At 46.3% G+C, this 26,839-nt stretch overlaps 1 protein-coding gene and 3 non-coding genes across 5 annotated transcripts in view; all 4 read right to left on the bottom strand.

Moving 5' to 3' along the window:
* Positions 1-26,839, bottom strand: part of KANSL2 (KAT8 regulatory NSL complex subunit 2) — a 31,410-nt gene that overhangs the window by 2,644 nt on the left and 1,927 nt on the right. For both annotated transcript variants that reach the window (XM_078685926.1, XM_078685935.1), the window contains exons 2-9: positions 24,249-24,503; positions 23,419-23,597; positions 22,878-22,992; positions 21,219-21,382; positions 19,918-20,084; positions 19,204-19,300; positions 10,022-10,275; positions 4,991-5,182 (exon numbers count right to left, since the gene is read on the bottom strand). In XM_078685926.1, the coding sequence (XP_078542052.1) occupies positions 4,991-5,182; positions 10,022-10,275; positions 19,204-19,300; positions 19,918-20,084; positions 21,219-21,382; positions 22,878-22,992; positions 23,419-23,597; positions 24,249-24,499 (1,419 nt within the window). In that variant the 5' untranslated portion in view covers positions 24,500-24,503. The remainder of the gene's footprint in view (positions 1-4,990; positions 5,183-10,021; positions 10,276-19,203; positions 19,301-19,917; positions 20,085-21,218; positions 21,383-22,877; positions 22,993-23,418; positions 23,598-24,248; positions 24,504-26,839) is intronic.
* Positions 4,381-4,520, bottom strand: LOC144780996 (small nucleolar RNA SNORA2/SNORA34 family). The gene has a single exon (XR_013600856.1). It is a non-coding gene; the product is annotated as a small nucleolar RNA SNORA2/SNORA34 family (small nucleolar RNA).
* Positions 5,475-5,612, bottom strand: LOC144780985 (small nucleolar RNA SNORA2/SNORA34 family). Its single transcript, XR_013600853.1, has one exon. It is a non-coding gene; the product is annotated as a small nucleolar RNA SNORA2/SNORA34 family (small nucleolar RNA).
* Positions 18,705-18,840, bottom strand: LOC144781000 (small nucleolar RNA SNORA2/SNORA34 family). The gene has a single exon (XR_013600857.1). It is a non-coding gene; the product is annotated as a small nucleolar RNA SNORA2/SNORA34 family (small nucleolar RNA).

The following is a 26,839-nucleotide window of genomic DNA, read 5'->3' as shown; positions in this document are numbered from 1 at the left end:
TTGCCTTTAATTTGAACTGCATTTACACAACCCTTAGTACCCTTAAAGAGATGGTGAAGGGAGTTATATAAAACCAATTGCATTACATACGCTCTGGTATTGCTAAAATCTACATTTTGGAAGCAACATTTTATCGTATTTGCACGTTTTGCAGCATTCTTACACTGTGTGTAATGCAAGTATAAAATACTGACTTACATATACACAGTGCTTTCTGTCACAGGCTGTTACCTTGTAGCACTAAAAATACACATCACTATTCCCCACTGCACCAATCAAGTTTTAATTCTGTCTCTCTTTGGTAACACACAGACCTCTGCAGTGCACCAACGAATAGAGGTTTTATAATGGACTACAGTGCATTTCTCACAGAGTAACGACTTTTTTTATTTTCCCATTTACGCTGCCCATTATTTTATGTAGATACCTGAAGGCGAAAGACCTAAAAAAAAAAAAAAAAACGCACAGAATATTTTTGGGTTTATTTACGAGAGGCTTGTATCGCCAGAGCATCACTTTATTTTACGCTAGGGTGGTGCAAGCGTCTCAACAATATCTATGAGGCATGCAGTCACCCTGCATGACTTTGCATGCCCTCATAGGTATGGAGTAAGACAGCAGCTAAAGTAACATCAAATAGGTGTTCCATGGGCTTTGCGTAGGGTTCCCATGTAACACCCATGGATTTTGATGCTGCCCCATATTTACAAAATCACGTAAACCGGGGGCAGCTCTAAAAACTGATGCTTCCACAGTGGAAGCATGGCAAGGAGAAAGGCTTTAATTCCTCCTTGTTTTATCCTCTTTCCATGTGTGCTGCATTCTGCAGCTCACTTAGAAAGAGGAAAACGCCTCAGGATTGTTTTAGTGAAGGAAGGTGACCCTCCTGTACAAAAACAATAGTGCCTATGTTGGTGCTAGGCAGCAAACTGTGCACTAACGCAAAGGCAAAGGACAGGAATGCACCGTATTTCATAAATACGGTGCATTCCTGCTCTTTCACATTGGTGTGGGGCAGTGCAGCAAGTATACTTGCGCCGCTTCCCCACCAATCCCTCAGGCCCTTTGGTTTTAGCTACACCTTTGATCACGCCCCTACACTCACTGACCCTTGGTTTGTTAATCACGGTTTATTATTTCCCAACTGTAAAAATGCTGTTGGTATTGAGGGGGGGGGGGGGGGGGGGGGGTACGGGAGTACCAGGTTCTAGAAATTTCTGGCAGAAGGGGGTCCTTACACCTGAAAAAGTATGACGAGGGGGTCTCGGCATCAAAAGTTTGAAGACCTCTGCTCTAGGGTTTGTTTTTTGATGAATTTCTTGACCTCTTCTCGCAACTGCCCTTATGGTTCTTGTCTTTCGAGGAACACGAGGCTGTAGCCTGGTGAGCTCGACTCAGTAACCAGGTCTTATTTTAACGATCCAATTGCCGGAGGTGTTAGAGGTCTATTCCTGGAGGAATCCTCCTATTCTTTCACCCCATGGTGTTATGTGGCGGGGCTGTTGGTCAGCAGAGTCATTTGCTTATTTCCTCTCCTTACGGGTTTGTCCTCTCCCCCTGGGCTTTCTGTGAAAGGACTGCCTTGCAGGGTGTAGCTACTGCTGTAGAGCAGGTTGGTGTGCGGCTTGCTGGTTGGGACCCTGCTGCTGCTGGTGGTGGTGGTGTTGCGGGGCTATCGAGAACCAGCACTGCCTGCTAGTCTCCTGTTGGAGCTCCCCCCACACGACCTACTGAACTGTAAGCCCCCCCCCACCCCATGGCCTTAGCATAAAGACGTGTCCTTTATTTGCTGGAGTGTTTAGTCCTCGGCAGTCTCAAAGAGATTCTCTTGTGAAGTGCTTGTTTATGACAGATGCCAGCACCTCTGCCTTGAATCCGGAGACCCTGACTCATACAGACCTCCTGTGGAAGGCAACCGTGCAAATGTGCCTGCCGGCGGTATCCGCCATGCCCAGAGCCGATTTAGGGCAGGAGCTGGAGATTATCTTGCCTTCTTGATGATTCCCATCGCTCTCTTCTTGAATTTCTCCGTAAGGTTCTGCACGACTCCAATTTTCTCCCAATCTCGTGACTATCTTCTGGAGTTCACGATCATATTGCATCACCATTTCTCTTTGTCTTTCTACCCACCAGGTCCATCTCCTTCTGATCTTTCTCGGATGCTGGCCCAATTGATGTGGGGGTGTTATTCCTCTTCCTGGCCATTGCCACTATGACCTCGTCTGCTGGTATGTTGCACCCGATTTATTGGGGACACTAATTGGTGTTTCGATTTATCTTCCACTCAAGGGGTGACCACCCTGGTTTTAGCAGGTTTCTTGAACCTTTCCTTTCACTGATCTAGTTTACTGGAAGACATGGGGAAGTAGAGATTTGCTTTCTGTGTTGACATCAAGGTTTCCAGGAGGAAGCAGGATTCATCCACCTATTCCTAGAGCAGGACTTCATATGTGTCTGCCGGGGTCTTGATTAGTCCTTTTTACATGTACGCCGTCCAGGGGTGTGGGCTTAGGATCCTGCCATTTGCCGAAATGGCTGTCTCTTCACCACGACTGGCTAGTCTTCCTCGCAGTTGAAGAGGCCTTCCTGGGTCTCGTTATGTGGCTCCGACGACGCCTCAATATTCTGTACATTGGCCTCCACTTCCCTAGGCTCGGAGGGCTTTGTGGGTATGCATAACACCATAAGGAGTCAAACTCCTTTGCACTGCAGGAGCGCTACCATTTTGGAATCGCGTCAGTGGTTTTCCTCAATCGAATGCTTGACATCGATTGTCAAGGTCATCTTCAAGTCCTTGTGCTCTTTGTCCTTCAAACCCTCCTATGTGCCTGCTGGCTTCGGAGTTACACTTCGATGTTCCTTCCTTTCCTTTCTAGATTTGCTATTCCGATCATGGACGAACGCTGAGGCCGCCAGCTGCGATATCGATGTACCCCGGGTGCTCGCTGACAGACAAGGACAGTGCATAACCGGCTACGAGGAACTGTGGATGAGCATCATTTTTACCCATAACGTGTCCCGTCTTACGCGAGCAGGAGACAATCTCATTTACGTTATCAGACGGCTCCCCCTACTGGCTACACTTACTAGATGGTTGGACCAGATTTCCTTGAATCCACATCTTCATTTACGACAGATTTTAGGACCAGAATACTGGGGCTCTCAGTTCATCACATCTATTTGTTTGATCAAGAGAAAACTGGGACAGTACTGGAATCTATAAACGATATTACTCATAGCAACTTTGTTGACAGCCTGCCATCACCTGTACATACTCTCCGGAACAATTTCCTGACCATAAGTGACTTCTAAATCTTGGTCAGTTTCAATGGACCCAGAGATATGCTCTGTCAGCCCAACATTGAAATTATGAACTGATATTTTTTTACTTACGGTGTGCTATTGAATTTGGATCGCTCCAGACCGCACAGACTTATGGATTAAATACTCTTAAACAACTTTTAGTTTCCGAAACGCGCGTCGGCGCTTTTTCTCCCACTGTATGCTGTTTTTGATGCTTTGTTGAATGTTAATACTTGGTTTGCCTGATAGAGTATGTATGATTGATTGAATGAATGAACGGTGTGTCATGTGTTTTTGTTGTTGTCATATTTGCACTTGGGCTGATGTTTCCTCATGATTCTACAATCCAATGTTTTTTTACATTAGAAACTGACCTTTTTCTATGCTGAACTAAATGATTTTATCAAAAATGATAAACTGTAAATAAATTTTCTAAAATAACTTAGCTGTTCTGTGGGTGTTTTTGGTAGATTTCCATTCATTTTATTCTCTATTCCTTGGGGAAGCTCCCTTTCATGTTTACTTAAGTCCTTCCTTTCAGCGTCAGTCGCTCCCTTATGCTGGTTTTTCTTCCTCAAAGTTTTCCTCGTCACTGGTGAGAGCCAGATCCTTGGATTCCCGTGCTTTATAGGAGCCAGCCATGGCATGCCAGTCACTGCTTCAACCTCGTCTTGAGGGTCTTTAGTACAAAGTTGGAGCAGGCTTTGCAGGTTTTGGCGATGTGGATCCCTCTGTGCAAACTTATGGTAGTTAGGGAAGGACTGGACAGGGGTGTTCGCCAAATCCCCTAGTTGCCTCTCTTCTCTAGATTCTCTTGCCAAGTGGTTTTCTCCTGGCCATTCGGTGATCCTTGGTGTCTTCGGTTGACTTTTTCTGCAAAGTTTTGTAGATGCTTCTGAGTTCCTTCGGTGTGTTTCCAGTCCCAACAGCAGAAAAAAAAGAATCAGACCGTGACCAAGACAGACATAAGACAATTACAGACCCAACCACTAGACGGCAGAATAGATGCACCACGTGTATCCAGAAAAGGATTCATGCCTCAAAACCAACCTCTCTCTGTACAAGGGACTAGGCTCAAACTGTATCTTCCAACTGAATTGGCCGAGCCCCCTCTGGAGGTCCTGGAGCAGCCAACAGACCACAGGAAGAAACATTTATCTTGGCACCTGTTTGAAACCAGTGGCTACCACAAACCAAAGGCCTCGATTCAGTGCCATTAAGCAAGGCTGGAGCAGCTAGCCAAAATAGACAACTATTTCTAATAGCTGCAACCTCAGTGAAGACAACAGACAGGCTGAAAATTGATCTAAATATCCTACATCGCTCGACTTCTGTTGCTCACTACCAGCTTGCCATCATTTTCCAGAAGAAACAACTAAATCCTGTCTCTACCTGGTAAGGGTTTTTTGGGATGCTTTTACAATATTAAGTCACTGCACTTTATCTCACACCAAACCAAGATTCTCAAACTCATCTTACATCAAAAGGATCATAGCAGAGGAAGTGGACCTACAAGAATAGAGACCTCTATCAGGGCCAAATTCCATAGCAAAGCCCATGCAAGATAGTGCGAGGGGACTCCTTTCCACTCAAAGCACAAGAGGAATTACTGGACAAGCCCCCCCCTTTTATCTCCCACTAAATAGGAAACTAATCTGGCATCTAACACCACACTCATTTTATGTACCTGTCCAGTAGTGCTCTGGTGAGTCAAGGCTGGTCTTCGATCTTGCTGTGGTGTTTGTTTTGGATTAGTGGAGGGCTGGGAGTCTTCCTTGGAAGTATTAGAAGTCAGTAGTTTACTTTCCAGAGATATAGAGGGGTCCGAAAGCAGAGGAGAAGGGGGACACTGCATTCCATCGCCTACCACATCCAGGTCCTGCAAACATTTAAGAACAAAAAAGTGATTAGCAAACTGCACAATCATACTGGAGTTTAACAGTATCACATATTTAATTTCTTATTCCGTGAATCTGCTCCATCACGAAATTCAACCTTTTCCACGTCGTTCAGCACTATAGCATTGACTAGGCTTCTAGAAAATTCAACTTCAAGCACAGTTTTTCTGATCAGAGTTGGGAATAAAACGGGTCATAAGAGCTCTAATGTATACTCCAACAAGTCAGCATTGCAAAACTGGTGGTAGCCGGGCCACATTATAACAAAAAGAAAATTGTATCTTCCAACTGAATTGGCAGCCCCCTTTGATGGTTCTGGAGCAGTCAACAGACCACAGGAAGAGAAGTTACTCTTGGCACCTGTTTGAAAACAGTGGCTACAGCAAACCACCATCCTCGATTAAGGGCCGAGCTTTCAAGCTACAAGACTTCAGTCAGTAATAATCTCACAAAGAAAGTTCACTGGAAATTTCATGTGACTCAAAAAGACACTTATCACTTCCAAGTAAACTATCTGACCCAAGGGAGAAGTGCTTCTTGCCTTCAGCAGGCAAGGAAAGGAAACCCTTTCTACCATACCTAGGTTAACAGCACCATAACACCATGCACTCACGAACAAGACCAGACTTTGAGGTGGGAGACCGATCTTCTTCAGTCTTAAATCAAATCGTGGAGGAAAGAAGTCACATCTAGGTCAAGGAAGTAACAGTAATTTCCTGTCAAGCCTAATTCTCTCTTAGGCAACTGCTGAATATATATGCTGTTCTCATTTCCTCAGTAGTCTTAGTGATATTGCAAGAACAATATACTAATAAACTGACCAACTGCTACGCATTAGGTTATCTGACAGTAGGGAAACATGCAAATGCCACTCGTATGTCACTGTAGCATTACAGTTGGGTCAAATACAAAGGAAAATGCTTCTTACCCAGTAAGAATCGGTTCTTGGTATGTAGAGCGTTAGAATCACATGCTTTGCATAGCCCACCATCTAGTGTTGGGTCCGGATGTTTGCACTTAGAACAAAAACAAAGAAGTCTTTTCCAGTCATGAGGTAGGGGGGCGCCTCCTTTCAGTGATAGTGCGCATGGGCATCAGCTCCATAGTTAAATTGTTTGCCACGAAGGGTGATAATGGAGTTAGTAAGATTAGTAAGAGATGACCATGTATGTATGTATCCAAGTAAGATAATAATGGAACAGGTATAGGTTTCCCAGGGAGGCTGGTGGGTGCATGCGACTACAGCTCTACATGCCAAGAACAGATGCATACTGGGTAAGTAGCATTTTCCGTTTGGGGCATGCGAGCTGTAGATCACATGCTTTGCATAGACTATACAGCAGTTCTCCCAAAGAGGTGGCTAACCTGCAGCTGTTGCAGTCGTCTGAAATAGTGTACGTAAAACTGCTTGGTCCAACACTAGCTTGCTGTCTTGCTAACACATCTACACAATAGTGTTTTGTGAATGTGTGAGTGTAGACCACGTTGCAGCTTTGCAGATGTCATCTAGGGGTATATTCCCTGAGAATGCCATAGAAGCCCCTAGTTTGCGTGTGACGTGCGCTCTAGGGGGAATTAGTGTTAGTTTTGCTTTTGCATAGCATGTCTGAATACATTTGACTATCCACTGTGCAATACCTGATTTTGATATATGATTGGCTTTATGTGGTGGCGCAAAAGCGACAAACAGTTATGTCTTGCGGAAAAGTTTAGTCCTTTCTACATAGTAAAGTAGAGCTCTTTTCAAATCTAAAGTGTGCAAAGCAATTTCTGCCACAATCAGGTTGAGGGAAGAACACAGGCAACTCAGATTGGTTGATATGGAAGGCAGAAACGACCTTTGGTAGGAATTTAGGGTTGGTCCCAAGAACCACTGTTTTGGTGTACTTGTAAAAATGGTTCTTTTATGGTTAGTGCCTGAAGCTTACCTAATCTCCTCAGTGATGTTATGGCTAGAAGAAAAGCTACCTTCAAGGAGAGAAATTGCAGTTCACATCTATGCCATGGCTCAAGGGGTGGACACATCAGTCTTGTAAGGACAATGTTAAGATTCCACACTGTAGCAGGTGGAAGTCTTAGAGGAATGGTTCTTTTAGGTCCCCCAATACATGCTTTAATGTCAGGCACTCTAAAGAGAGACAGATGTCTGTTCTGTAGGTATGCAGCTATTCCAGCAAGATGTAATAAATAGCAAAAGATGTTTTGAACTGAAGCGTCCAGCGGATTGATTTGGTTATTGCAGTACATTACAAATCGCTTCCACTTTGCTGCATAGCATGCTCTTGTGGTAGAACATCTAGCTTCTTTGATGATGTTCATGCAGTCTGGCGTGAGTTCGAGGAAGCTAAACTATGATTTCAGGTGCCAAATCTCAAGTTTGAGATGACTGGGATCTGGATGTCTTCTCTATGGCTCTGAGTGAGAAGATTGGGATTGAGATGTAGTTTTTGGTGAGTAACTACAGGGAGCTCCAACTGGGTTGTGAACCAGGGTTGCCGGGCCCATTTGGGAGCAACAAGGATTCGTGTCAGGGACGCCTGTCTGAGCTTCCGAACTACTAATGGAATGAGTGGGAGAGGCGGAAAAGCGTAGGCAAATATCCCTGACCAATTCATTCATAGTGCATTGCCTGTGGACCATGGGTGTGGATGCCTGGATGCGAAGCTTGGGATTTTGCATTTAGGTTTGTGGCGAACAGATGTATGTCCGGACAGCCCCACATTTGGAAGAATGAGAGGAAAACTTGAGGGTGGAGTTCCCATTCGTGGATCTGTGGTCTTTAACGACTGAGAAGATCTGCAATTTGATGGTTTACTCCTGGAAGGTGTTCTGCAAGGAGATACATTTTGTGACGTATAGCCCATCCCCAGATGGTCTGTGCTAGTTGCGACAGCTAGAGTGTGCGCCCCCCTCACCCTCATTTTTGTATATAGCACATTGATGTCATGGTATCTGTTAAGATCAGGACTGCTTTGCCTACTAGATGTACTTGAAACACTGAGCGCTAGAAAACTCGCTAGCAACTCTAGATGATTTATGTGAAGCTGCTTTTGCTGCAGGCTCCACATGCCCTGAATTGTATGAGTCTGGAGAGGAGCTCTGGTTTGTCAGAGTGCATTTCAACTCAGTGAAAAACCGCAGACCGATTAATTGTCCAAAACCAATCTTATCGTCTGGGGGAGATGGTTTCGTTGGGTATGTTTGGGGGCTTGGGAGGTCTGGAAGATCTATTGGATCATTGTAATCCCAATCGTCTTGTGGTGTGTCGTCTGGATCTGTGAATGGATTATTGGGGTCTCCCCCCATTCCTAGGTTATCATGATATGGTGGTGGTTTATGTGGTGGAGAAGTTACAGGTAGAGGTGGTGTAACTGGTTTGGTGAGAGGAGGAGGAGGATTAGAAGGAGGTACAGGAGAAGACGGGGGCATAGATGATGTAGCAGAGTCTTTCTTCACAGGCATTGTCTTTGTTTTTGGATGGCACAGCTGTGATATGACCTGTTTTAGGGTGACTATAGATCTTTTTCTGCTTAGGATAGACGGGATCTGGATGGACAGGTTCCTCTTCCTCAATACCCGCTTATGGCGGCAATATTTTCGGTTCAGAGCGGGGCTGGTGCTGATTTTCGTGTTCTTTGGCCTTAGGAGGCGTGGTAGAATCCTTAGGCTTGTTTTTTGGTTCTGAAGGTTTTGGAGCAGGGGCGTGGTCCTTAGGCTTAGAAATGTTCGAAACCGGTTTATCTACAGGCCAGGAAATGTTAGAGGTCGGGTTGTCTTTCGGTGCCGAAGGAATTGGAATGGATTTCGGAGCAGAGTGTTCTTTTGGCTTTGGTGCCGATGGGATTATATGCGGTTTGCTTGGTCCCGAGCTACCGGATGGCTGGTCTTTCTTCTTCGGAACCGGGGCTTGTGAAGTGTGCTTTCGGTCGAGACTGGGACCAACAGGTGAAGTCTTGACCAGTGCCTTCTGTTTTGATGATGGGGTAGGGATAAGGGCAGTAGTACTCAATCGTTGACCAGGAGTGATGGGGTCATCGGAGTCTTCTGCCTCGGACACGATTGAGATCTTCGCAATCTTCTTCTGGGACATCTGGGCCTTCATTGAAGATGTCCTCTGGGTCCGGAGCTGATCTCTGCGCCATGATGCGTCGTCGAGCCCGACTATCTTGAATGGTCTTCTTTGATTGAAAGGAGGCGCAAGCTGGACTCGTGTTCTGGCGAGAGACACAGGTTGCAGACCATATGATGGTCACTGTGTGGGAATTTTGCTCCACACTGGGGGCATTTTTTAAACAGTGCCCTTTCCATGTGCCTTCGGCCTTACGGCGTCGATAAGCCCAGCAACCCGTGCCGACGACCGCAATGGAGCAGATGAGAACCGAGTTGAAGATATCGATGTTTGAAGTGAACTCAAAGATTTTAAGGAAGTTTTGCGCGTTGAAACAGTTTGAAATTAAAGTTTCGAACCGGAGCACAAAAGTTGCATCCAAACCCAATGGCGAAAAAAAACAATCTAAGGATGGAGTCGATGCCCATGCGCACTATCGTCCAAGGGAGGAGTCCCCCATCTCCTGACTAAAAAGACTTCTACCAAGACAACAACATGGTGCAAGCATCCAAGCCCAACACCAGATGGCAATCTAATGCCATCTGGTGTGATATGCAGCTCATATGCCTCGAACACAATTCTGCAAAACTGGCTTTTCAGATCTGGCTATTAGATGCTCAGCATTACACACATCGAATATTAAGAAAAAACCCAGAACTTGCCCTACAACCCATCTCTCCTGCTGTCCCAACCATGGGTGATGAAAACTCACATCGCTGAACTCCAATGGCAGGCTCTCGCTTGGCTGAAGCTCGGCTGTGCTCAGGTACAGGTCCATGGGCACAACATCCAACTGCTCAGGAGCAGAGAGCACCTGCTCAGGTTTGTACATTGGAAGTGGGAGCTGAGCATGCAGCGCACAGCCAGGAGCTTCAGAAAGGCCAACGTGAACAGCTCTGTTGCACGGAACTTCCTCTGACCCATGGCAGAGCTTGAAAAGAACTTGATTAGTATCTTGACAGATATCTGGCAAGTCAATAAAGGCAAATGAACATGGGGAAATGAGCATTCCAGCATTTTACAGCAAACTGGTCTCCACAACCCAAAGCATTCACACACTGGTACTGCAAGGCAGTCATTAGGATGTATTGCGGTCCCGGTTACTATATGAAAACCCCAGCTTGAAGGTAAGGTAGGTTCAAACCTAACATACTTATGCTGCGTGTACATTTTACACAGGGACGGCACCCAAGTTGAAGACTTGTGAACCATTACACTCATGTTCATCACAATTTGCTGGTAAGTTAATATAGGAGCACACAACATCCACAAGATCACCACTATGTCTTCACAGAAGTGCATGCACACCAAATTAAGTGAATACCAACACAAGCCCAAGCCATGCAATACCAAACGGAATAGTGGGGCAGAGACCACATGGGAACAATGGTGTGGAGGCACAAAGTAACAGGCCAGGGAGACAGAGGGAACAAGAAGATCACAAGATAAATGGGTAAAAGGAGAGTGATTTGGGGAGACCAATGATGCAGAGGCTTACAGTCAAGGATTTGGGAGGGGTGAAAAGATCATAGGTGAAAATGTAACGGGGTAGAGAGCACAAGGAGACCAGATGACATGAGAATAAATGAGATCATTAGAAAAGAGTGGCGTGAAATGGAGGTTGTGAACAGGGACCATGAGGTAATGAGAAAGACCATAACATCAAAACTGATAAATCTGCTACAACCACCTGACGAATAAATAATCCTCATTTTCTCTGCAAACAGTACCTTCCCAACTGCAAGCATACACCTCCATTGACATGAAAGTGCAGGAACAACTTAGGCAAGGAGCAGCTAAAATGGCGTCACACTTACCCGACGAGTACAAAGCTATGGTCTCAAGTAGATGCTGTGGGAACTCTAGGAAGAATTAGGCTTTCCATAAGAGCTTCCATGGCAGGAATTTTGAAAACCGACGGACATTACTTTTTTAAATTTCTTTTTAGGTAAACAGCAACTTCAGCTAGATATACGGTCTCAGAAGTGTACGTTAGGCCTCCAATTTGCAAATGCAGCAGATAACCAACAAGGTTTTGGGCTGTGAATGCCGAAAGCTCAATATTGTGATTGACAGTAATTGACAAATTGTTTCTATTTAGGTGCATAATAAGATTGCTTAGTAAGTTTTCTAGCTTCCTAATAAGCTACCATATGTTTCAGAGGAAGGTGCAAGTTCCTGAATTGTAACTCCTCAGATGGCTAAATCGCTAGAATGAGAGCCTGGAGATTGGGGTACATCATGACCCAGTTGTTTGATTTGCGAAGTCAGACCATAGAGGTAGCTTCTCATGGTGACGGACAACCCTAGATAAAAGTACCAAAGCCTGACTGTTCCTGTTAGTGAAATAAGGATGAGTGTCATCAACATATGGCCAAGTAGAAGAAGAGTTTACAGACTAGACTGCAGGTATCCAATGGAAATATTTGACGATTTTAAATTACAATTTATTGTTTTTTACTTTTTTTATCTTTTGAACTCATTTCTTGCATTACATATGTTAACTATTGCCTGGGAGCTCTATTTTCCATTGTATGTTTACCCTGTCCCAGGAATTGAATCAATTTACAGGGGGTCCATGATATTTCACATTTAGACTGCAGGTATCACCATGGAAACTCACTATGAACAAGGATAACAGAATTTAAAAGGTGTGTTTCTACAATCCTTCCCAAGCAATTCCTTCTCGGACAACCTGGTCAAAGGCTCTTCGTCATGATCGCTTCCTGATGCAGCAGTGTGGGTCTTCAGCTTTCTGTTCCCTTAAGCCCTTTTTCCCCTCGAAGTACTCAAAACACGTCCAGGCCCGGCCAAAAAAAACAAAAAACAATACGGTGTATCCTTTGTCCATGTGCATTGTAGGCCTTAGGGGATGTAGCAAGTCACCTCAAGCCAAAAGCACTTATTTAAAGAAAAACAGCTGGTATTGTTCCAAGCCAAACATGTGGCAGGAATGTGCCCAATAACGAATAGTTTACCCGTCGGTGTACTTTTGCAGCTTGAAGATCTTTCTGGATTCACTATGCTGTGTATATTCCGCAATCTGGTGGTTGGGTCCGGAATCGTAGTCTTTTTTCTCTCTTTTTTTTTGTCGTAGCCCAGGTGGGTGTCGACGTCCCACCATTTGGTGTACCTTCGGTGACGTCGGCGGACGCTCCCACCCTTGGGCGCCATCTTCGGATTCTTTTTTCTGTCTCTTTTCTTTGTCTTTGTAGTGAATCCATGGCTAGGTTTGTAAATCGTTTTTTCAACGTAATTCTTTTCACGTATCTTGTAAGCCTCAACTTGCTTTCTTTTCTATGTGTTTCCATCTTCTTCTCCAGCCTCATCTTTCTGGCGGAGGCGGGTGGGTTCGCTAGTGAATCCAGAAAGATCTTCAAGCTGCAAAACTACACCGACAGGTAAGAAACTATTTGTTTTGCAGCGTGAATCTTTCTGGATTCACTATGCTGTGCATAGATTTTGTAGCGGTTTTCGTTACTTTTGTGGCGGTTGGGTGGAAGATGAGCGTTGGTTGTTGAATATATGTTGAAGCACCTTTTGTCCTACTTGTGCTTCTTTGTTCATTTGTACATCCACGCAATAGTGCTTAGTGAACGTGTGCACTGAAGCCCATGTTGCCGCCAGGCAAATGTCCTGAATTGGTGTGTTGGCCAGAAAGGCAATTATTGCTCCTTTCTTCCTGGTGGAGTGGGCCTGTGCCCCTCCTGTTAGCTCCTGGCCGGCTTGTTTGTGGCAGAATTGTATTGTCTGTGCGATCCGTCGTGCTATGGTGTTTTTAGTCACTGGTTTGCCCATGTAACTGTTTGCGAAGGATACGAAGAACTGTTTTGTTTTCCTGTGTTCCTTCATCCTTTTAATGTAGTGCATCACAGCCCTTCTTGCGTCTAGGGTGTGGAGCGACCTCTCAGCGCTTGTAGTGGGGTTTTGGAAGAAGCTAGGGATCTGAATACTCTGATTCATGTGGAACCTTGACACCACCTTTAGCATGAAGTGTGGGTCTGTTCTCATCACGACCCTGTCACTGTGTATCTGGATGTAGGGTTCCTGCAGTGTGAGTGCCTGCAGTTCGCTCACCCTTCGTAGCGAGGTGATTGCTACCAGAAAGGCCGTTTTCATCGTTAGCATTTGCAGTGATGCTTTGTGGATGGGTTTGAAGGGTGCTTTCATGAGCTCAGTCAGTACCACATTTAGGTTCCAGGCCGGTGGCGGCATTCTCTTTGGTGGCGCTATTCTTTTAGCCCCTTCCAAGAATCTTTTTATGACTTGGGATGTAAAGAAGCTTTTCCCTGTTTCTCCTCTTGTGTATGCCACAATCGCTGCCAGGTGCACCCTCAGCGAGGATGAGCTTAGCTTTGCATTAATTAGGTACGTGAGGTACCTTAGCACCGTGGATTCCCTGGTCAGTTTTTTCTTGCAACACCATTGAGTGAATCTTTTCCATTTCTCCCCATAGCACTTGCATGTGCTGGGCCTTCTTGCCTCTCGCAGCACCCGCAGGGGGCTCTCTGGTAGTTTTAGGTGTGCGAACTCCAAGTCCTCAGGAGCCAGGCTGAGAGGTTGAGGCTCTCCGGCTCTGGGTGTAGAACTTCTCAGTTTTCCATGGAGAGTAGGTCTCTTCTTTTTGAGAACTTGTGGGGGGGGTCCCTGCGCCATCTCCATTATCTGAGAGTACCAGGTCTGTCTGGCCCATTGTGGTACCACCAGGATGAGCGTCATGTTGCTCGTCATGCATTTGTTGAGAACCCTGGGGATCAGTGGTATCGGGGGAAAAGCGTAGGCAAATGTTTTTGACCAGCTTATCCATAGGGCATTCCCCTGTGATAGTGGCTCTGGTTGCCTGGATGCAAAGTATTGGCATTTTGCATTCCGGCGTGTTGCAAACAGGTCTATTGTTGGTGTGCCCCATCTCCTGAATAGTCTGTTTCCTGAATATTGAGTTCCCACTCGTGGGACGCTGAAGTCTGCCTGCTGAGCCAATCCGCTTCTACATTGTCCTTCCCTGGCAGGTGTATGGCTAGCAGGTCTATTTTTAGTGGTATAGCCCATTTCCAGATTTCCTGTGCCAAGCTTGACAGGGGGAATGATAGAGTTCCCCCTGTTTGTTTATGTAAAACATTGTTGTGTTGTTGTCTGTTTGTATTAGCACCTTCTGGCTGTACAGGTGTTTCTGAAAAGCCTTGAGGGCTAGCAACATTGTTTTCAATTCCAGGTAGTTGATGTGTGACTGCATCTGTAGGGCTCCACAGACCCCTCACTGAGCCTGTTCATGTGTGCACCCCATCCCTTCTGGGATGCGTCTGTGGTGATGGTCACTGTTGGGTCCGGTGGTGTTAGAGGTTTCCCTACTGTTATTCTTTCCTTGGTCCACCACCTTATTTCTTCCTGCACCCTGTGCGTTACAACCACTAGATCCTCGCAACTTCCTGTAGCTTTTGACCATTCCTGTTGTAGCCACTCTTGGAGTGGTCTCATTTGTAGGAGTACATTGGGGACCAGGTGTATGCATGACGCCATCATCCCCAAGATCTTGCTCACAGTCCTCACTGTCAGAGCTCGCCCCTTCTGGTAGTGACGTTTCTCCCTCAGTAGGCTGAGTGTTCCCTTTTCGCTGGGTAACACCCTGCATTTGACGGTATCGATCTGAGCTCCCAGGAAGAGTTTCACTTGCTCTGGTTCCATCGAGCATTTTCCCCAGTGTATGGAGAATCCCAGGCTTGCTAGCGTTCTTGTCACCTGTTCTGCATGATCTTTGCATGTCTTGTAAGAGCTTGCCTTTACGAGCCAGTCATCGAGGTAGGGGTACACGTGTATCCCCTTTCTTCTTAGATGTGCGGTCACTGCCGCAAGGCATTTGGTGAACACCCTTGGTGCGGACTTTAGGCCGAACGCCAGGGTCGTGAATTGGTAGTGATCCTTGTTCACTGTGAATCTTAGCTTGTGCTGCCTGTTCATGGGGATGTGCAGGTACGCATCTTTGAGGTCTATGGTGGACAAGAAGTCCCCGGCCTTTATCTGTGGGATGACCTCTTGTAGGGACGTCATTTTCAATTTGAGTTTTTACGTATTTGTTTAGGAACCGTAGGTCCAGGATAGGTCTTAGACTTTCGTCCACTTTTGGCACCAGTAAGTAGTTTGAGTACACTCCCTTGTTCCGTTCTTTGAATGGGACCCGTTCAATGGCCGCTTTGAGGAGGAGTTCTTGAGCTTCCTCTTGCAGTAATCGCAGCTCTCTTCCCGAGTGCTCTTTTCTTTGGCTTTCTGTTTGGTGGTCTCTTTTCCAATCTATGCAGTATCCGAACTGCATAATGTTGAGTATCCACTTGTCTGTCGTTATTTTTCTCCACTCCTGGAGAAAAAATCTCAATCTTCCTCCTACTGGCGTCGCATGTTCCTTTGTGTCTTGTCCGTGTAGCCCTCTCCTCTTTGTTTTCCCGTGCTCCTCCCCTGGAGGGTTCGAGTGGGAGAGCACCTTTTTCCGTGTGAAGTCACTTAGAGGGAGGGGGGGGGGGGGGGGTTGTTCACCGCCTCTCCTTCTCTGGCCCCATCCATTTCCTCTTGATCGAAAGGACTGGCCCCTGCTCTGGTAGTTCCAGTTTTGCCTCTGCTGGCCCTGGTGACCTTGGTTGTCACTCTGTTGCCCCTGGTGTGAATCTCCTCGCTGACTTCCACCTCTGCCGTTCGGCCTCCGTGTAGGAGTGCCCCTTCTCATCCCCCTGAATTGCAGGGCCCCCATGGACCTTGCCGTCTCGTTGTCCTTCAGTTGGGTGAGCTTCATCAACTGGGGCTCCGAACAGTGTTTCACCGTTGAAGGGTGTGTTCAGGATGTTGTTCTGAACCTCAGCCTTGAAGCCTGAGATCCTGAACCAGGCTTGCCTTGTCTCTGTGATGCCTATAGCCATCAGACTGCTGGATGTTTCTGCCCCATCCAAGGCTGTCTTCAGGCACGAGTTAGCGATGCTTTTCCCGTCTTCCACAAGGTGTGATGCCCTCTCACGGTATTGTTCCGGGAGGTGCTTGAGCAATTGGCCCATCTCATCCCAATGCTGGTATTGATGTCTATTCAGGAGGGCGTTGGAGTTCGCCATCCGCCAGTGCGTTGCGGCGTTCCTCTCTATTTTCCTGCCAGTTAGATCCATCCTCCTGCTTACCTTGTCAGGTGGAGGTCCAGATGTTGGGACGTTTGCCCTTTTTCTGGCCGTTGCAGCGATTATTGAATCTGCTGTGACTGACCCCTTGATGCAAGCTGGGTCCTGGGAGGAGAATTTGTATTTCTTCTCCGTTCTCGGCGTTACTGACCTGCATGTAGCCGGGTCCTTGAAGGCTTCCTTCCCCTGGTCTGTGATACTCTTTAGCATGGGCAAGAATTGGCTTCTTGTCTGTATGGGGAGCAATGTCTCCAGCAGGAAATCTGCTTTTGGCTTTTCCTCTTCCAGCTTAACTCCATAAGCTGCTGCCGCCTTCCTGACCACCTCATTGTATGCCCCAATGTCATCCGGTGGCGAAGGCCTCGAGGGGTATGTTTCCACAGCCTCCTCCAGGTTTTCGGCCTCGATGTCCTGCCATTCCTGGTCTTGGGCCGTCAAGGAACCTGAGCCGTAGCTTGACTGCTGCTCCCCGTAATTCCCCTCTGTGTAGTAGCGGTCTTCTTCCTCTTCGTGCTCTGAGGGGTCCGGAGTTTTCGGCGTCGAACTCCTCGAGCTCCTGTACCTCAGCGACGGCCGGTGCCGGCTTCAAGGGGATCCTGTAACTTTTCATCTTCTCATCAAAGTCCTTCTTTCTCTGAAGGATGTTCTCCATTTCGGCCTCGAGCCTTCTTTTCTTTCTCTGCATCTCTGCGGCCTGCTCGTCGTCGAGCGTTTCAGCTGCTCTTTTCGGCGGCGTCGAAACTTTCTCCGGCTCCTTTTCCTACGAAGTCGAAGACCCTTTTTCGGGGGCTTGCTTCGATGACCTTTGCTTTTCGCTAGTCTTCGGCCTCCGGGAGTCCTTCTCGAAGGATCCGCTGGGCTCTTTTTCAGAGGATGCAGCTTCGGTCGTCGAAGTTTTCGGCGCCGGTTCTCCTTTCGAGGCTCTGGGCTCTGACTTTCGAGAGTCTGCCTCTGGCTTTCGAGACCCTGTGGGGGTTTTCGGGGTCGTAGACTCTCCTACCTTGTCAGGCGTTTTCTTATCGGTCTCTGCGACCGTGAAGTCATCTGGACCTTCGGCGATGTTGTCCTAGTAGTCGGTGGAGAGGCCCAGTTCATAAAGCGCCGGGGCCTGGCCCTTGCCCTGCATCCTGTGGTGAGCTGTCCTCTGTCTCTCTCGAACTCGGAGTGTCTTCGGCTTGAAGACGGAGCAGGCGTTGCAGTCTCTGCTCTCATGGTCGATTGGCAGGCAGAGGTTGCAGACCGGGTGCTGGTCCCTCTGCGCGAACTTGTGGTGGCAGTTCTTGCAGAATTTAAAGAGTGTCTTGTACATCCCTGCGCTCAGGGGGCCGCCTGTGTGCGCATTCCTCCAAGGACGTCGAAGATCTCGAAGTTTTTTCCTTCCTTCGTCGTCTCTTCTCTGATGGTCCTCTTCTCCCGATCTTCTCAGGTCTTTACCGTTGAAGAGTTGCTGTATTTCCTCTCTCTCCTCCAAAACTTCTGGCGCTTCACGCGACGATCCAGACCCAACGGCGGAAAGAAGATGGCGCCCAAGGGTGGGAGCTTCCGCCGAAAGCACGCCGACGCCACCGAAGGTACACCAAATGGTGGGACGTAGACGCCCACCTGGGCTACGACAAAAAAAAAAAAAAAAAAAAAAAAAAAGACTACGATTCCGGACCCAACCACCAGATTGCGGAATATGCACAGCATAGTGAATCCAGAAAGATTCACGCTGCAAAACAGCACATTCTACAAACAAAAACCTAATTAAAATAACGTATCCAGACAGGAACCCTTCCTCTTGTCAACACCAGGCCATACGTACCACAGAAAGGCAAGGAAGGCTCCCGTACAGGAGTGAACAAAATCACCCAGTCTCACCCAGACAACCCAGTCCCAGACCAATAAGATCAAGACACACATAATGAACAATGCTGGCCCAAGTCAACAATACAAGACCAGCTGTACCTAAAGACTACTAGAGGCACCACTTTTGCAATAGACAACAAGCTTTTACACCAAGATAACATCGACCTTGTGCACGAGCAGTATAAGTACCAGGTACAGAGTATTTTGGTTTGCAAATAACACACAGGGTCCCCTCTAAAAAACGGATGACTGCCAATCATCAGTCAAAAGTTGAAACAATTATTGCGGTCAGCCAGTAAATATATATCCTGAACAAGTGGTAAATACATTAAAGGGGCAGGAGGATCTGGGGGCTGCGGATTGGCAGGGAACTGGGTAGATCACATGATCGTTATCGTTTTATGTCTCTTCCAACAGAACTGGCCACTCCTTTGACATCCAGGAGAAACCAACATACAACAGAAAGAGCTGTTACTCTGGGCACCTCTTTGAAGCCAGTGACTACAGCAAACCACTAGCCTCGATTAAGGGCCAAGCAAAAGACGCAGACAAGCACTCTTTGAATATTAAGACGGTCTCTTCCTGCTGTCTGCAACCATACCTGGATACAGAGGCACTCAAGTTAAGTCATCAGCATCTATGTTCACGGAACAAAGCCTCAAGCATCACAGCTTCACCAGGAAAGTAAAGCAAGACTACAAGCACGCTGGAAACAGTCCGCACATCTTAAATACCAGATAACTCATACATCTCAAGACAACTCATACATCTCAAGACCATCCTTACATCAATAAGGAAGTAACGCCCAAAACAAAGATCAGGGACAACCCCTCCCCCCACAAGGGAACAACACAAAAATAATCGGCATTTGAGTGCTCAACACAAATACAAAGGATACGGGACAAGCAATGTCTTGTCATTGGAAGAGACGGCTGAGTACATCGGACATCATTGACGAAGGCCAAGCACCTCTGACTGGAGCGAGTGGTGTGCACCTTACAGGAAAGATAGATTGAGAAGGTTAGGCATGCTGGAGAAAGCAACAATCTAGTGGTCCAAAACCACTGCACTGGAGGAAAGCATATCTATTCCAAAAGGAGTTCCTTCTGGATACTGTCTCAGGAAGAGGAGGTTGGGGGGATATCGAATTGACAGATCTAGAGTCTCGCCAATGAGGAGTAAGGTAGCCAATTGTTGAGAGGAGCTTGGAGCAGGTATGATTGGAAGATTTGCAGGCATTTGATTCACAACTCAGCAAGGAATATTAACATTTCAATAACAATTTTAAAAAGCAATTCTACAACTTTTCCTATCTGCCAAGTTGCAAAGGTAAGACTAACAAACTATAGAGTAATATATAAAGAAGAAATCGGAAAGACAAGTCACTAACAGAAACACAAAACTAAAATGGCATGACTTCATATTGAATACCTTCGTCTGGCATGGTGGCCAGCAGCTTGGGGTTTGTGCCAAGTGGATGCCACAATCTTACGCGAAAAAAACTCTCCGACCTGATCAGAACATCGGCCTAGTTCCACACACACAAGACCAGCACAATGGGCACCTACTCCGACATGGAAGAGTCACGTACAACACGGAGACACAATGGTACCTGTTGAGCAGACCCTTCCGTCGCCAGTATCCTACGCTCCTTCAGCTGCCGGTGCAGGAGAGCCTCCACGCCGTAGCGCTGGCGGTAACGCCGGAGGGCTTTCAAGCGTTTCAGATTCTCGCGCTCCTTGAGTGAAAGTCCTTCGGGTCCCGTGAGGAGGCTACTGCCTGTGGAAAGGAAAGGGCAGATAAGAGCGAACGTCTAGCACAATTATGAGGAAAAAAGGTCTGTTGATGCGCTGGAGAAACAAATAAGCGAAAGGGTGTACTGTATTAGGTAGAAAAGCACCATCCTCTTCCATAGACATTAGAAAAGACAAATACAATAATGTTTATAGCTTTCACACAGACAGAAGGATAGAGCACACTGCAGAAACAGGGATGCTGTTTCAGCGAGAAGGAAAACAATGTAAAGTCTCGGTCTTTTACAATGGAGAGCGAGGAACGGGTACAAACAGTGAGCTGGGCTCAGAAAGTGAGTAGGGCGTGGAGAAACAAGTGGTATGCTGCTCAAGAGGAAAGAAAAATGTTCAGCTTCATCTTGTGGAAAGCAAGCGAAAGGTACATTAGAAAGAAAAAAAAGTGGGCTGTTGCAAATACATAAGGAAGGGCGCAAATACAGAAGGAAGGGCACACCAGAGAGCAACAAAGTACGCAGTTTAAAAGATGCATGGGAAGCAGAGAGAAATATAAAACATCTATGGCCTCCAGTGGAGAGCCATATTAGGAAGAAATATACCGTTTGTGCCGCTTCATAAGGTGGAGATGACAACGGCACATACAGAAAAAAGAATCCTTAAAAAAAAGCCAATCTTCGTTGTTAGCTACGCTAGCAAAAAGCTTCGTTGTTAGCTACGCTAGCAAAAAGCAGTGGCAATGCCAATAGGACAAAAGGCTGACATCTAGGGGCTTTGCCTGTAATTCATTATATCAAATTTGCCAATACATAATTATTGTGGAAATAATGAACAGTGGCCAGATTGTACTAATGCTGAGGCAGTGTTGACAAGCAAAGCCCTAAAACCATGAGCCCCGACTGTACTTTACTTTCTCTTCTAGATATCACCCATCACTAGGATACGTGCCAACCCGTCGAGTACAATTCACTGGACAAGAGAAGTAAACATGGCAGACTGACCGCTTTAAGTTCACACGTCAATAAGAAGTTGTAATCTGCCGAGGAAGCAATGGGAAGACCGTGCTGTGGAGATTGGTTGATATCCTATCTTCAAGGACACACAATTTAATTCACTAACCCTGCATGGCTGCTAGAGTTCTCCGCATGTAGCACAAGTTACCTACCCATCGTTTCCAAGTCTTCACTCTGGCTGTGTAAGAAGCGGCGTTTCTTCTCCTTCAGAAGGTGCTGCAGACGTTTGAACTGATCAATATAGAGAGATTGCAAGCGAATGAGCTTCTCCCGCATTATAAGTGCTACCTCCTCCGCTGTATACACCCCAGCGTGCCTAGAACAAACCAGTGCATCCAACAACTTCAATATAAAGCAAGCCACAAAAATAACAGAAAAGCAGAGCTTGATGTGTGCGAATTAATGCAAAACAAAATTTGAGAAACCTAAACGTTGAAAAAACAATTTTAGGTAAACACTTAAGGAAATAAAAAAAAATCGAAACTCAAAGGAAACACTTTAGAGGAAAGATAATTGTAAGAAAAATCCCTAAAATTACATTAAACTAAAGTGGAGTTTAGGACTACTGTGGAGTGGTTGGGTTCAGGGATGGGTAATGTTTAGGGTGGTGAGGGGTTTTAGGATTCATGGCGGAGTGGCGTTTAGGTGCGAGGTTTCAGGGGTGGGTGCAGTGCAATGGTATTGACAAGTTTTAGGGTTCATGGATGGCCGAGTTTAGGACAGTGAGGGCTTTTAGGGTTCAATTATGGGTAGCAACTGGGACGGAGTAGAGTTTTTAGGGTTCAGGAACTGGTGGAGCTTAGGGTTGTGAAGGGTTTTAAAGATTAGGGTTGAGTAGCAACGGGCGAGGAGGAATTCCTATGGGTCATGGATGGATGAATGGTGTTAAAGGGCAGGGAGGATTTTTTAGGATTCAAGAATGGGTGAGTTAGGGTTAGTGATTGAATTTATGGTTCAGGGATGCTGAAATTTTGGAGTAGAAAGGGCTTTTAGGATTCAGGGATTAGTAGTTTAGGTGTGGTAAGGGGGTTAAGTGGCAGGGATTGAAGGTGTTAGGGGCTGCGTGGGGCCGATGAGGTTTATGTGTCAGCAAATTAAAAGCATCCGAAGTAGTAACTGTTGGAGAATTTAAAATATATAAATAGGTCCCCTAAAGTACAGCACTGAAATAAATATCTCCGACAAAAATGTTTCTGAAAGTAAGAACTGCAACCAATGCAATTACACTTACACTTAAACATAAGCATTCAAATGCCAATTACACTGGTCTCCAGAGAGCGGATCCTGCAACAGCCCCTAACTTAATTTAAAGAAAACAATAGTACAATCTAGTATATATGAAAACACTCTGCAAAATCCACTTCTAGTGAGTTTTGTTGACAGCATAATATGGAGATAATCCACTCAGGCATGCCTACAACTACCCCAGGCAGCAGGATATTTACCCAAGGAGTGGAATCCGCTCAAAGGCAAGGAGGAAGAAGGAATAGAAATAACAGCTATATAGATGACTCAGCAATATGAACTCTCGCTTCAGACATGATGGGACGTGCAGGTCAAGGGTTCAAAACCCAACAAGGCCAAGTCTGTATTTCATCTTTAAAATTCAATACTGGGCATCATTACAGTAAGCTCGGATTTCAGGGCTTATTAACTGCGAAAACATTTTTCTACACAAGTTAAGAAACATATGGACAAACCCTCGAAGATCAGACCTCACAACAAAATATCCTGAAGGAGAGAGATTGCCTACTGTGCTTCCACTCGGGACTCTGATATTTCAAAACAAGGTTCAGACACACATGGATTACTTGAGGGGGTCTTCCTGGTCACTGTCAATGCTGTCCGCTTCACTGTCAGGATCCCCTCGCCACGTTTGATCCACAGACACCAGGTCTTGCTCTCCATCACTCCAGCTGTCTTCGTCTGAAAGACAGAATTAAAATATACCTAACTGTTATAGTGCTAACTCTAAGTTCCATGAGGGGTAAAAGTACCAACGGTTGAGGTGCAGATAATCCAACTATTGGCCTTGGTACAAAAGCAGTTGGAGTTGAACTGCTTTTGCAAAGGTAACCATACACTTTATGCCTAAAGTATACAAGACACCCACTGAATACAGAACGACGGGACCCGCAGGCTCAAGCTTCCATGTGATGTTAGGAAGTGCCAAAGTGCGAGTGTGTGAGGAGGGCATGATAATGGAGTGGTGGAAGACCACATTAAATACATCATCCACTAAACAATATGGGATGTCTTACAAATACAAATGTCTAAGGGGGCGTACGAGGCACTTGTGGACAGACAGACATCACCACTACCAGTACAGAAGCTATAGTGATGGCCTCTTACCCAAGATCCTACTGGCCTCGCTGCGGCTTGCCTCCTGCGTCTGGGTACCCAGCTCGGTCCGGGTATAGGTGCTCAGCTGGCACAGCAGGGACTCATTACTTGGTCTTGGGTTGGACTTCTTCAACTGGGCACGAAGGGCCAAGGTATTCCTGCGTGCATGTTCGGCACAGAAGGACACACTGCAGGAACAAGAAAAGAACAAAGTGCATGAAAACCAGTGCCAACTACTCTGCCCTGACAACCAGTTAGAAACATTGGCCCAATTCTCATTTTATTTCCTTGGCTTTTGACTCTAATTAAGAACCTCTAATCCGCTCATTCTTAAGCATGCATCACTCCATTTCAAAGCCCAGACTGAACTTGCTGGCTACTATGGTACCCACTCTGCCAGACTCAGCATGTTGCAAACACTGGCCACCTAACTTTCTCCAATGGATACCATGGCTAGCTTAAAGCCCAGCATGACATGTCCATTCACAAGCACTGCAGACGTCAGCTTTAGATTCTTTGCCCACAACCCCATCCCCCAATGTGAATAGTTAATTACAAACAATACACCAGATGTTCTGGTTTGGAGAGAAAAAAATATGGAGTTAGGAATGTTAAACTCAATGTGTCTGAAGATTTTGAGTTCTCAAAAAAGCAAACATGACTAAAGTAACTCCCTAGTGCAACCCTCTGTCCACTGCTTTCTATCAATGTGCTTATCTCTGAATTGTAATTATCAAACGGACGGCGGGGCATCAGAAACACTGGTAAGATGAGCAGCCTGTTGGTACCCCCTCTGCCGAGGCTCCCCACCAGCTTTCTTACACAATGCATAAACACACCCATCCTTTTTCTCAGGCTTGGGCGCAGCGTATGGGCATCGGCGCACATTCTTCGAAGAGATGTAACTGCACTGCTTAAAGGGCGCGTTGCGGTCTTCAAGGATATGCTTGAGGCAGTAGTCGAAGCCTTCCAGACGGGGGTGGGAGCAGGAGCGGTGGGTAAAGGCGCAGGCCAGGGGCTCCTGAAGTCTTGTTGCTGTGGAAGGGCGTGCCCGGTTGGGGGGCAGCACGTGGATCCGGATCCTGTTCATCCTCCTATTAAAAATAGGAACACAAGAGGGAACAACAATAAAGTACCAGGTTACCAGTACCTCTATTGCGCAGTTTAAGTACCAACTATGTGGAGCCAGTCTGCAAAGACTGCCCTTTCTCCCCTGAGTTCTTCACTCCCACCCGTCTAATGACGTTTATTTTCTCTTCTCATCCAGCTCTAAAAGTATCCACAATAGAGAGCAGGTGATACAATAGTACCCCATATCACTTCCAAAACCTGGCTTTGTCGAAGCACACTAAACGGATCTTGATTTAACAGCCAGGAGTGACGCGAGCATCTGCTACCCCTAGCATACGTTATGAAAAGCATGTTGTGCTATGTAATTACTTTGCCTCCGTGCACTGACTTCTCTCCCTCGCCAGTGTGCGCCACATGATTTCCCTAAAACTAACAGCGGTAGCATGCTACATACCTAGGAGCACGCTGCTTCCGCCTGACAAGGTTCCAACCTCCGCTTCTGACAGAAACCACAATATTTAGCAAGCCAAATCAGAGGAGGAAACGCACGTTTAAAGGCCAGTCAAGGGGCAGTGCACTACGAGCCAAGTCAGCCAACCCTTACTTATAGCGGGGGCTGGCACTCAACCCTGCTCCGCAAAGCCTAAGGCCGTGCCCAGTGAGGGTTGGGTGCAGTGGCGGCTATTGACATTTGAAAGTGGTAGGGCAAAAAATGTATCCTGGAGTCCACTGCGGCGAACAATGTAGGGAGGGTTCGGAGGGTTACCCCGAGACATTTTTGAAAAATGAGTCAGCAAATGGTGCATTTTCAAGCAAATTTTAGAGCACAATCACTTTACTCTTCACAATCAAAAACGAGGTGAGGGTTGGCCTGAACAAATTAATAATTAGTCTAAGGCAACGCTCACCTTTTTGACTGTGAAGAGTAAATGCATGTGGTTAGGTAGCTCGTTAAATACATACATCCTATCCTAGTCAGCCCAGCCTGACCCTTTACCTCTACCTGCCCGGCACTCTAAAAACACCTATGCAGCAAGAAAAGGTATATTGCAGCTCATTTTGTGACAGCATTACTTAATTATTTTGTCGACAATTATGTGACACCCACCAGGAGAGGGCCTTTGACCCCGTCCACATGTTGAGAGCCAGGAGTACATGTTATCATTGAGTAAAAGTTGTGTGTTCCTTTAAATTAAAAAAAAAGTGCTTTCCATCCACACAACTACAACCACTTTGTTTATTTAGCCAGAACTTTAAAGGGGAACACGCAAGCCACGGAGACGCTATTAAAGTCGCTTAGATAACTGGAGATATATTTTTTTCCTCTGGCAGTTGCACAGATGGGAGGCAGTCACTAATATACATTTTTTTGGGTCTGGCTTGACAATGCTTTCATTAAAAAAACTGCATTGCCAGTGCTTGCTATACTTAGATGTAGTGTCACCGATCCATCCTGTGGTCTCAGTTTTTTTTTTTTAAAGCGCACAATCACCCGTAAGGGTCTCTAGGCGCTGGGGGGCCGTCGGGAAGATTAAGCGAGCTATTGCCCAGAGTCACATGGTGCTGGGCTGACCTGCCGCCGGGGATCGAACCGTGGTCCCCAGATTCCAGCGTCAGTCGCCCTGGCCGCGGCGCCACACCTCTTCCACTCAGTTCGGTTCCCTGCCCCCCTTAAAATGTAATCTGTATGCCTCATTTTAGGGTGGCCGATCAACTACGCCATATACCAACAAGGTACTCTCTCAGTGCCAGGATGCATGTTGGGTGATAGTGCGCTACATACATTTAGTTTACATTACACTTGTTAACATGGTCTCAGCATTGGTTGCATCTCATTAGTACCAGTTTAACAAGCCATGGAAGCAACACGCAACCAAAAGGTCAACTTTCGCAAAGGATCTTCCACTGCGCTGCAACACATGTTGCTGCGTTTAAGTAACCTTTGAATCGTTTGAGTTTGATACAATTTTTGTGTTAAAATCTGCAGATTTTTCAGCCTGTGATGGATTGTGTGGCACGTCTACAATTATACCAAACATGCTGAATGCAGCCTGTGATAGATTTTGTAGCAAAACTACAATTATACCAAAAATTCTGAGGCCGCACAATTCCAGTGGCCCTGAGCATCTGCACATCCGTAGAAGATATTTAGGAAAATAATTTGGGCGGTGTAATTAGTTAAGACACATTCAAGAGTACCTGCTAACATCATGCCCATCTTTACAATGGGAGGGCAATATTTACAAGCCCCCTGCGCCACCAGTACGTCACTTTTTGTGACGTACTGGTGGCACGTTTTACTGCTCCATATTTACAAGGACAGTAAAAGCCACCCTGAGTGACTTTTTCAGTCCTTGTA

The sequence above is a fragment of the Lissotriton helveticus genome, chromosome 1_1, assembly GCF_964261635.1.
Source record: "Lissotriton helveticus chromosome 1_1, aLisHel1.1, whole genome shotgun sequence".
Lineage (NCBI taxonomy): Eukaryota > Metazoa > Chordata > Amphibia > Caudata > Salamandridae > Lissotriton > Lissotriton helveticus.
This window is presented reverse-complemented; position numbering and strand designations above follow the sequence as displayed.